At 44.2% G+C, this 12062-nt stretch overlaps 1 protein-coding gene across 1 annotated transcript; it reads right to left on the reverse strand.

Moving 5' to 3' along the window:
- Window positions 1-11041: 11041 nt before the first annotated feature.
- LOC102823605 (60S ribosomal protein L23a-like) lies at window positions 11042-11470 on the reverse strand. Its single transcript, XM_006867478.1, has one exon. The coding sequence runs from the start codon at window positions 11468-11470 to the stop codon at window positions 11042-11044; it is 429 nt and encodes a 142-aa protein (XP_006867540.1).
- Between the last annotated feature and the right edge of the window lie 592 nt (window positions 11471-12062).

Below are 12062 nucleotides of genomic sequence, written 5' to 3' on the forward strand. Positions count from 1 at the left end.
GGAAAACTAAGATCTTCCCCTCCAGAAATGTAGGTGATGAAGCATGAAAGACCCTAAGTGAGAATCACCCCACTGAGACCAGCCAACCTCCAGAATCATGAGACATAATAATCAAATCTTGTTGCTTTCAGGTTCTAAGTTTTGAGATGAGTTGTTAAGTAGCATCAGATCACTGTTTTCTGCCTAGCTCCAAGGAATGGAATAGGATTTATTGAGCGTCTCATATAAGATGCTTTAATCTCTGTTAGGCTAAGACTTGGGGAGAAATGAAATATGATCATTTGTGCGAGGAATGTGCTCTTCAGATTCCCATCAATTTACAGGAAAGTGTAGCACGAAGCCAGCATTAACCCAAGTTTAGAAATGGCAGAATTTTAAGAAGTAGTGTTCATTAATCAAACCTAATGGTGTCTGATGTTTTTATGAGAGTTTTGGAATTTGATTTTGCTAATTGTCTTCTTTTCAATTTGCGTTTCTCCATCAGAAACCAGTCCAACAGTGTCACCATCTACGGTTGGAATGAGACTCTCAATGTACAGATTTCTAAGTGTAATTGTTAAAAGGGCACATGGAGGGAAGTTTGATTAAACTTTTATAGTCTCCGTTCTCTGAACAACAAAAGTTAATTACAATGGGGTGATGTCTGCTTTTCTCATGGGAGTCTGAGCAGTTTAGGAAAAGTTGACATGTTCTCCTTGCATTTACTCAGTATGCAAATAATACACATAAAATATTCTACCAAGTCCTTTAAATAGTCAGCCAAATATATTTATTATTATTATTATTATTATTATTAGATCAGGAAACTCAAACATAGTTACTTTCTATTGGCTTAATTAACATATTAAAAATACCATTTGATGTCAACGTATTCTGTTCTCCTCCAAGCTTTGAAACACCAGTGACTGTTCTGCAAGACTTGAAATTCTATTCTTAAAAGTAAATGCTGTATTTCCTATTAATACCCTCATTATTTGCTTAGATCCAGACGGGAGGTGGCTGAGGGATGAAGGCTTTCGTTGAAAGGTTGATGATTTTATTTGTTTGATGCTGAACTCATACTGCCCCTCTCAGAAGGTAATTTCATTCTGTCTGTTTTGATAGAAGCCATTAAAGCAAATTCCAGTTGGATGTTTCTACTCTCAAGTTCCCTGGTAGTGGGAATCCCGAGTGACTTTTCTGGTGTGTGAGTATTGGCAAGGGTGGGTGCAATTTGGGGCATTCTGGGTCTTCCAAGAGGAGGCTTGGGGAGTCGGTGGTGGAAGGAAGCTCCTCCCTGCTCCAGGTATTTCTTTCTCAGGTGTCAGTACTGCATGTTCTGCTCCTGGAGACTCAGTCTTGGGCAACACCTTCTCCAGCGCCTCTTCTGAGAACTGGAATGAAATCAAGTTAGTTCTTCTTCACATGGCTGGTTGAGCGGGAGAAGGCTGGGCATTCTGGAGGTCTCTCCCTGAGGGTCTTAGAGGGGCCAACAGACTGGGGAAGGGCCTCTCTTTTATTTCCTCCTCATGCCCCTGTTGGATGCTCTCAGGTCTATGGAGAGTGCCTCTTCCCTTCACCAGACACCATGCTCTTCCCTGAGCCCTCCGCCTGGGGGCTCTGCCCTGGAGCTCCCAACCTGTCCTCCCTCCTCCCCCCTAAGAGTCACCTTCCCAGGGAGGGGCAGGAGGGGAGCTCCAGCTCCATTTAGTTGAAGCACCTATGCCAGGAAGCCTGCCTGGGTCACAGACACCCTGCGACCCACCCTGTGTCTCGGGGTCTCTGGACTTGGTTCTGGGCTCCCTAAACTTGCACTCAAGACTACTTGGTAACACGTGCTGGCTCCCATCCAGGGATGCTGAATGCTTCCGTTCCTGAAGGACTCTGTAGGGGTCCTTCCAGTGGTGCAAACACAGTGGCATGGGGGGCTCTGGTTCATGCTTGGAGTCTTGGTTTCTAACCTCTGAGTGTCCCCTAGCTGGCAGTCTTTCCTGGTTAAACTCCAGGGAGTTGGTGTTAGCAGAAATTGTAGCTTGAGAAGCTGAGATTCTTAAAGACATTTCCCGAAACACAGTAGCTGCTGGAGTTTTCACTGGCATTTGGGGCCAATGTGAGTTCTGGGGGGGCCCTGGTGAGTTGTCAAGGTCCTTCTCACATGGGTGGGGGGGGTCAGAGGGGCCAGCTGTGGCTCCCTGCTGAGACCTGTGCTGTCTGAGGCCCCCTGTCCCCACCTCTGTTTGCAGAGGCTTCCAGTAGCAGCCCAGCATGCTGGTCAGCTTCTACAGGTGTCCACTCAGCTCTCTCACCAAGCAGGTGAGCCAGCCAGTGACCACTTGGTGAAGCACTGGGAAAGTGGTCATCGGACTGAGGAGACAGGGTGGCTCTGTGCTGTGTGGCGTGTCTTTTGGAGAGCATGGTGGGAGAGTTAGGAGTAGACAGACGGCTGGGCTGGCCATCAGCACACGCACAGCCCCTACAGGGATGACTGAAGAGGTTGCATTCCAACTCTGGGCGAAGGGAGAAGTGGGGTACTATCTGCAGACTTGGGGGTCAGACCATGCCGGCTCCCTGAGCTTGCTCTGCTGAGTAGAAACTGTGATGTCAAGCCAGCTCCTTAACCTCCATGTTGCGGCTTTCTGGTCAGTGCAAAGGACCTAGAACGCCTGCTCTGCAGGGCTGTTGGGGCTGAACCAGTGTTCTCAGTGCCCAGTGGTGGACTAGCTATTAAGGTATGTAACCTCAGAAGACAGCAGCTAAGAAGAAAGAGATGGCAAGACTGCTAGCCCCTACTTTTACAGCTGAGGACACTAAGGACATTATGGACCCCCGTTTTTTTCAATTGTGGAGAAATAGATATAACATAAAATGTACCTGGTGTGGCACCATGGGATAATGCGCTGGACTGCAAGGTTGGTTTGAACCACAAGTTTGGTGGTTCAGACTCACCACCCACTCTTAGGAAACCCTATACAGGGTTGCTATGAGTCAGAACTGACTCCACGGCACTTAACAACAACATTGCCCTCAGAGCTGTCACTCTTAACTAATTACAACATGGCTTCCAGTCATGTGGTTTCATCTGTGTGAGTTCCAAGCATGCACTGCTGGTTTTGCTGCTGCTGGGATTTTTGTCAGGTTTCTGGTGTTTTAGCAACGATATTGTGGCAATTAGTATTTGTGAACTCATATTAGTAACTGTTTCGACAATGAAGTCATCCTTAAAGGAAACGGAGAAATATCAAACAGTTTCCAATACAGAAGCCATTCAGTGCAGAATGGTTTTCACAAAGCAATTTGTGAAATTAGTGTTAGTGTTAGTGTTCACGTAACCATGGTGTCTGTTGGTGCCATGGTTAAAGCACTCAACTGCTAACTGAAAGGTCAATGGTTCATATCCACCAGCTGCTCCACAGAAGAAAGATGAGGCTGTCTCCCTTTTGTAATGAGTCACAGCTTCAGGAACCCCAAGAGTCAGAGTCTACTGTATGACAGTGGGCTTGGGTTTAGTCATGTCATCTAAGAAATTACGTGGATCACGTTTTATTCTATGACTAAAGTGGATAACGATGCTCAGGATGCTGTATGGTACGAGAGGAGGCACATGAGGGGGTTGCTGATGGGGGTTCATCACAGCACACCCAGTGACTGCATTGCCCTGAGACACTGAATCAGAGTTCACATTTTAACCAGATCCCTAGGTGATTTTTGAGTATATCTGTGAATCTGGTTAAAATGTCCATTAGAATAAACAGGGGCCTTGACCCCTTTTCTGAGGTCCGTGGGGTGCTTCCTGAGTCATTGACTTTTTCTGAGTCTTTCTGAGGTAATGAGGTCAGACAACGTGTGAGTGTGACCTAATCCAGGATCCTTGCTGTTACAGACAACGGACCACAATCAAGAAAGCTTTCCTGGCAGATCCTGCCATGGTCAAGAAGTAAAATGGGAATGGTCTGTGGTCTGTGAGGTCCATCTGGGAAGAGCAGGGATGCTGAGTGAGCCCACGAGGAAGGACAGAGCATCCTGGCCTCAGTTTCCGGTGGACGCCTGAACCTGGCTTGGTTCAGCGTATAGGTCAAGAAGGATAGGGGCCTGGGTTTCAATGGTCAGCATTCTCTCTGGGTGATGTGACCACAGGAAGACCCTGCCTTGTCCAGTGTTGGACTCTACTGATGCTGGAAGCAGCTGGGCAGGTTTAAAAATATATTTACCATTTAAACCATTTTTTCGTACACGCACAATTCACTGACCTTAATTACATTCACAACCTTGTGCATCCACCAAACATTTTATCACCTCAGACCCAGCCTCCCTTTTAGCAACAGCTCAAATCCCCCCTAATAAACTTTCATCTCTGTGCCTTTGCCAATTCTACAGCCTTTGTTTCAGTGGATCGGATGGGGTTTGTCTTACTTCACTCAGAATGGCTTCAAGATTCATCCAGGTGGCAGCATGTGTCAGAAAAAACTCCGTTTTTCTGACGGATCAATAACATTCTGATTGTATGTAGATGGCGCACTTTGTTTATCCATTTACCTGTTGATGGGCTTGTAGGTTGTTTCCACCCTTTGGAGTTGGGAGCAATGCTTCAGGGGACCCTGAAGTTCTGTTTGCATCTATGCTTTGAATTATTCTGGGTCTATGCTTAGAAATAAGGAGCTCTGATAGCGTAGTGGTTATGAATCGGACTGCGAACCACAAGGTCAGCAGTTCAAAACTACCAGCTGTTCCATGGGAGAAAGATGAAGCTTTCTGCTCCTGTAAAGATGTACAACCTTGGAAACCCTGTACAGGGTCGCTCTGAGTCAGAACCAACTCCACGGCACAAAACCACCACCACATACTTAGGAGAGGAGTCCTGCCTGGCACTGTGGGTTAATGCGCTGGACTGCAAGGTTGGTTTGACCTTTGAACTGAAAGGTCAACAGTTCAAGCTCACCAGTCACTCCTTGGAAACCCTATATAGGTTCGCTATGAGTTGGAATGGACTCGATGGCACTTAAAAACAGCAGGGATAATATTTAGGAGTGGAATTGCTGGGTCACATAGGGAGTCCTGGTATGGCACTGTAGGATCAGCAGTGGACTGACAACCACAAGGCTGGCAGTTCAAACGTGTTAGCTGCTTCTTGGAGACCTTATCCAGGGTTGCTATGAGTCAGGACTGACTTAACAGAGCTTAACAACACAGTGTAGAATTGTTTGTTTTGAGGAGCTGTCCAACTATTTCCCACAGTGATTGCACAATTTTACAATTCCTCCAGCCATGGATGAGAGTTCCAGTTTCTCCATATCCTCACTAAGAGTTGTTATTCTCCCCTACCCACCCCCCCAAGATAATAGCTCCCCTAGCAGGTGTGAAGTGGTATCTTCCTGCCAGTTTGATTTGTATCCACCTGGGGTTGTCATGAGTTGGAATCCAGCCCATTATAACGGGTTTGTTTCTTTGTTAAGAACTAATGTCGTACAGGAGAAAGATGAGGCTTTCTGCTTCCATAAGATTACAGCCTTGGAAACCCGACACAGGGTCAGTATGAGTTGGAGCCGGTTTGAGGGCACTTAACAACAACAACAACGATGTTCAGATCTTTTTATGTGCGTATTGATGACTTTCATATCTTCTTGTTGTTAAGTGCCATCGAGTCAGGTCCGACCCATAGCGACCCTGTACAGGGTTTCCGAGGGTGTAAATCTTTACGGGAGTAGAAAGCCTCATCTTTCTCCCGCAGAGCGGCTGGTAGTTTCAAACCGCTGACCTTAAGGTTCACAGCCCGATTCGTAACCACTACGCTACCAGAGCTCCTATCTTCTTAGCTAATGTTTATTTATTACTTATTGCTTTATCTTTCCTTTGCTTCTGATTTTGAAAAAAAAAGACAGTATGTGTAGCAAATATGGAGCCTCAGTTTGGAGGAGAAGCTCAGGTCCCAGCAGCGGGTTATTCTGGGACACCAGGCTGCCCCAATGGTCTCCCTGCAGCTCGGACCACATTGTGAGGGATGCAGTTTGCAGGTGATACGCCACAGATCTCAGGGTAAGACACCCTACTTCAGTCCAGCATTTGCTCCCAAAGGATGCAGGAAATGGAGTTTTGGCCATTCATCAGAAAAGGAGCTTCTGGAACACGTGGGCCTGAAGTCTTGCCAGGAATGCAGACACATGGTCAGGCTGGCCTTGCATCCTGATTTTGCTAGGGGCTGCTCCTTGCCCCAGCCTAGGCCTAGTCTTCTGGGACAGCTGCATCTGGTCACACCCCAGAGGGCACACAGCTGCGGGGTAAGCAACAGTCTACACGCTGGAGTCAGGAGGAGCCTTGAGAGTTTCAGTTCTCCAAAACTGGAAGCAAATTAGGTCCATTTAACAGCCCTGGGGAGTGGATTTGGAGCTTGGCACCCACCCTGCTCAAAGAGGGCTGAGGCACTGGTAAAGGAGAGTCTGTGATAGTTTGTGCCTCTTCCTGAAATACAGTGTTGTTACTGGAGTTTGCTCCAAAGGGATGCCTTTGGTTGTCCCTTCCAGTCCTCATCTGAGCATCCTGGGTTCTTCTCTAAGGAAATGTCAGCAGACAGAGCAGGAGCTTGGTTGTCAGAAGTCCTGAAAGGCAAAGTGTATGTCATCTTCTAGCCCCACTTCGTGCTTCTTAAAATGGGCATTGTAGCCAACAGGACTGAGTTCTTATTAAACTCAAGGCCAAATAGCGTCTGATTTGACCACGTCTGGATTGTGCTCTCTTCTGAGGATGAGGGAGAAGTTTATTTAAACCATGAAATGCCACTTGCATTGAATAGGACTGTTAGCAGGCAGGAAATGCCACTTGTGTTGGATGGGGCTGTGTGAGGAAGCTAACGGGACCCCTGAGATAAGACTGGGGCTGTGTTGGAAGATTTAATGTGGCGCTTATTTCTCTCATTGCACTGTCTGAACAACTAAAGGACCTGAGATGCTCCCAATGAGAGGATTAGCTGCTCAGGGTGCTAACCTGTTTTGTACTTAAACATGATTGTTCATGAAAATATCTTTTCATGTTTACAGCACCACTTACTCCATCCCACCCGAGAGGATGCATTCTGGCCAGTATTTGGAACTGGATGGTGGTTGAGTGGCTGCTTCTTCAGCACTCCAGTGGCCCCATAGGTTGCAGGAATGGTCTGAGCTGCAAGTCTGTGACTCATTGGCCAAATGCTTGCTGCTGCCCTTCTCTGTGAGATCCACAAGGACCAGGAGGAATCATGTGGGTTTTCATTCAGAATCATTTGTCTTGTGTCCACCATGGGAGATGCTTACAAGCTTTTGTAACTAAGTAATAATAATAAAAAAATCACCTCACAGTTCTGTAATCCCAAGACAGCCACTGGAGCTGACAATTTTTGGCTATTTTCTTTACAAAAACTTCGGGAAGGATTAATCCCAACAAATGACTCAGCAGTTTAACCACAAACTCTATTTGATATGGGAGAGTATCAGTGAAGACACTCTTAAAAACAGATTATGTGAGACTGTAAGGAAATGATGTGGGAAAATATTGTCCTTTTTAATTCTCCCAAAGGCCTATGGTTTCTCTTCTTAACCTGAGATTTTACCCACTCCCCCCCCCTTTTTTTTTTTACAAACCAACCTTCTAAACGTAGCTATGTAAAAATTGCTTGTTCAGAACTTTACAAGCTACAAAATGTATTATTGCAATCGGTAGTTATATAATAAACAGGCTAGGAACTATGTAACAATTCCCAGTATGAAATAATCATAAAATCCAATATTACTTTTTCCCCGGTATAGCCTATATTTTTTAATAAACTGTCACTCCTTCCGTACTTCGTGTTTCCTTTGCAGCTGGAATTTTGTGCTTTGTCTAGTTTTGAACATAACAAACATGGACTGTGTCTTATCTTCCCCAGTGAATTGCCCTGGGATTTGCAAAAATAAACAAGTTTGCTTTTAAATCCGGTTGAACTTTCAGGAGCTGTCCAAATGCTGATTGTGTCTTGGAAGAACACCCAGTTGTTGTTTTTAAGTACCGTGGAGTCAGTTCCAACTCATAGTAACCCTGCACAGGGTTTCCGAGGCTGCAAATCTTTACAGGAGCAGAAAATCTCATCTTTCTGCTGCGGAATAGCTGGTAGATTTGAACTGCCGACCTTGAGGTTAGCAGCCTGATTCTTAACCACTACGCTACCAGAGATGGATACACAAATCATTGCCTGCATTTGAATGTGTCATACGGTCCCTTTTGAAAGAGACTCCTGCTCCCATTGGCCAGGGCTGTGTGCCATGATCTGGAACCCCCACCTTGATCCTCAGTGTTGCAGTAGGACTGTGCAGCCTAACACAGTGGTCCTTCTCATTTTTTTCTTTTTTTTCTGCACTAATTTAGAAAAATAGCTTAGGGTTTGAAAGGGGGCCATTAAAGGTCTTTCCCTGAGACCCTCAAGCCAAGCATAGTTTTTGTTTTTTAAGAGGATGTGCACATCCTACCACGAGCCGGTCCTTCTCCTGATCCCAGATGGTAGAAGTGCTGGTACACAAGCTGAAGAGACTAAGTGAGCAGCAGCGATTTCTGCATCTGGGGAAAGGAGGAGTTTAGGAAGGGAAACTAGTGCCATCTTTTGCATTTCATTTTCAAATGTTCATTTCTGACATTCTGATGTCACAATGTTTGTGACGTCCCTTTTGAGGGTATTCTCACCAGCCTGCGGATTGGGGCCATTCCTAATGCAAATCCTAATGAAGCTTACAGTCTGCAGACTGGTCAGTGATCAGAGAGTGATAGTGATGCTGTTCATAATAGCAACAGTGAAAGCTCGAGGCCTGGCCTCAGGATTGGTTCAGGACTGAGGTAGGGAAGTTGGGGGAATCAGCCCCCTCAACTCCCCACATTAAAATGATGAACATTCAGAGTGACCCCTGAAGATAGTTTTTTAAACCTTTATTATGCAAGGCAGTTTTCAAAAATATTTCTGAATATCATAATTCACCATTATAGAGGCCATGTTATTAGAGAAAATAAAATTATGAAGATGGACTAAGGGATCAGACTGTCCTGTATTAAACTTGTCATAATAACACAGAAGATTCTGCCTTAGTAACCTGATCACCATGTTTCAAGTGAAAATAATGTCTGAGCTCTTTTTAATGAAAAAATAGACACTATTTCCCTTCCAGTACATGAAAAAAAAAAGTCAAAATGAAATTTCCTTTCCCCTCTTTTTAAACTGCCTTCCCCCTTTTGTTCTTTTTTAAAAAACTACCTTACCCATCACCCAAAGGAGCTCTGGTAGCGTAGTGGTTACACATCAGGCTGCAAACCACAAGGTCAGCGGTTCAAAACTACCAGCTGCTCCGTGGGAGAAAGATGAGGCCTTCTGCTCCCGTAAAGATTTACAGCCCCGTAAACCCTGTACAGGGTTGCTATGGGTCGGAACCATCTCCACGGCACATGACCACCACCAGCACCACCCATCACCCAATCTTACCCAGTGACTAATTTTCTCTTACCTTGCACCTCTGGTAACCATCATAGAAAGTTTATTATAGAAAGAAACCCTTTTCTTGACTTTTTATAATAGTGGTCTTATACAATTTCTTTTGCTTTGCGATAGACTAATCTAACTCAGTATACTGCCCTCCAGGTTTCTCCAGATTATACGATATTTCACAGATTCATTCTTCTTCTTCAGTGTTGCATAATATTTCATTGTGTGTATGAACCAACATCTGATCAACCATTCCTGTGCCAGTAAGTCTCCAGGCTGTCTCCATCTTTTTACTATTGTGAATAAAGCTGCTCTGAACGTGGGTGTGCTTGTATTTATTAGGGTTAGGGCTCTGATTTCTTGAGGATATATGCCAAGTAAAAAGATTGCTGGGTTATATGGTATTTCTATTTCCAACCTTCTGAGAAAGTGTCACACTGTGTTACACAACAGATGCAACATTTTACAGTCCCACCATCAAGGTAGGAGGGTCCCATACTCTCCACACACCGCCCCCCACCCCCAGCATTAGTTGTTTTCTGTTTTTTTGACCTTTGCTATTAACACTGGGTGAGATGATCTCTCATTGCTGTTTTGATATTCATCTCTCTAACGGCGAGTGATTGTGAGCATTTCTTCATGTGTTTGTTGGTCGCCTGAATGTCTTCTTTGGTGAAATATCTGTTCATGTCTTCTGCCCATTTTAAAATTGGATTATTTGTCTTCTACCTATTGAGGTGCTGAAGTGTCCTATAAATTTTAAACAAAAGTCCCTGGTCTGACATATCACTGCCCAATTTTTTCCCAGTTTGTGGGTTCTCTTTTTACTCTCTTGGTGTCTCACTTTCAGGAGGTCCTGGTCATCTTTTCCCCTTTGCTGTCTGTATGCTTTCAGTTTTGCTCGACAGTGCATTTAGTCCATGAATCAGAGCACCTAAGTTTGTCCCTAGTTTTTCATTGATGACTGTTTTCCATTTAGGTGTTTAATCCATGCTGAGTTCATTTTTGTATATGGTGTGAGATATGGGTCATGTTTCATTCTTATGCAAATGGATTTCCAGTTTTGTCAGCACCATTTGTTGAAGAGACTGTCTCTTACCCCATTTAAAGCATTTTGGTCTTTTGTTAAAGATCAGCTGAATATAGGTGAATGGATTTACTTCTGGGTTCTCAATTCTGTTCCATTGTTCTAGCTGTCTTTTGTTGTACTTGGACCAAGCTGTTTTGATTACTGTAGCAGTATAGTAGGTTTTGAGATTGTTTAGTAATGTTTTGCTTATTTGGGATTTCTTAATTTTCCATATGAAGTTGGAGATTAGTTTTTTTTTTTTCATTTATTTTAAAGAATGATGCTGGAATCTGGATTGGGATTGCATTATATCTATAGATTGCTTTGGGTAGTGTTGACATTTTCACAAGGTTAAGTCTTCCTATCCACAAGCAGGGTAGATTCCTCCATTTCTCCAGGTCTTTTTTGGTTTCTTGTACTAATGTTTTATAGTTTTCTTTTTTTGTATTGAAAAAATTTATATTTAGAATTAGCCAGCTGGACTCAGTTTAGATGATCCCAATTTTGTTGGCAATGTCCAAAGCATCCTAGTCAGGAGTCAGTCGAACATGTGCCTTCTTTTCTGCATCAGGCCTGATCAAGGGGTTGACCTTGGCTATGTCAGGGTCATAGAGCTTCTTCACAGTCTGTTTGACCTGGTGCTTGCTGGCCTTGACCTCCACAATGAACACTAGTGTGTTAATATCTTCAATCTTCTTCATGACTGACTCAGCAGTCAGAGGGAACTGGATGATGTCATAAAGGTCAAACTTGTTTCTTCTGGGAGCGTTCTTCCAAGGATATTTGGGCTGCCTTCGGAGCTTCAGTGTCTTGGCCTGCTGGAAGGTGGGGGACATGTGGATCTTCTTTTTTGTGTGGTTGTGGACACCTTTCTGTTCTGCCTCCTTGACCTTCAATGCCTTTGCTTTGTCTTCAGCTTTTGGAGGAGCAGGAACTTCCTTTGCTTTCAGTGCCATCTTCATAAAAAAGTTTGTAGGTTTCTTTGTAGAGATCTTTTGTTTCTATGGTTAGATTTACTACTAAGTATTTCATATTATGGGTGGGTATTTCAAATAATATTGCTTTTCTGATTTTCTTTTCAGAGCTGTCTTTATTAGGATAGAGGAATCCAACTGAATTTTGTATGTTCATCTTGTACCCTGCTACTTTGATGAATCTTTCAATGATTTCCAATAATTTCTTGCTGAGTCTTTAGAATTTTCTAAGGTGGACTCATATCATCAGCAAATAGAGAGAGTCTGACTTCTTCTTTGCCAGTTTTGATGCCTTTATTTTCCTTTTCTTGTCTTATAGCTCTGTCTTATAATCTTCCAGCACAGTGTTGAATAGGAGTGATGATAAAGGATGTCCTTGTCTGGCTCCTCTTTACAAGAGCAAGGATTCAGTTACTTCCTACTGAGAGTGGTGTTGGCTGTTGGTTTTGCATGTTGTTGTTAACTGCACTTGAGCCTGTCCTGACTCACAGCGAGCTTGTATAGGGTTTCTGAGGAGCAGCTGGTGGGTTTGCACCACTGACCTTGAGGGTCAAAGCAACCTTTCCGTCCAATG

The sequence above is a fragment of the Chrysochloris asiatica genome, unplaced genomic scaffold (assembly GCF_000296735.1).
Source record: "Chrysochloris asiatica unplaced genomic scaffold, ChrAsi1.0 scaffold00105, whole genome shotgun sequence".
Taxonomy (NCBI): Eukaryota; Metazoa; Chordata; class Mammalia; order Afrosoricida; family Chrysochloridae; genus Chrysochloris; species Chrysochloris asiatica.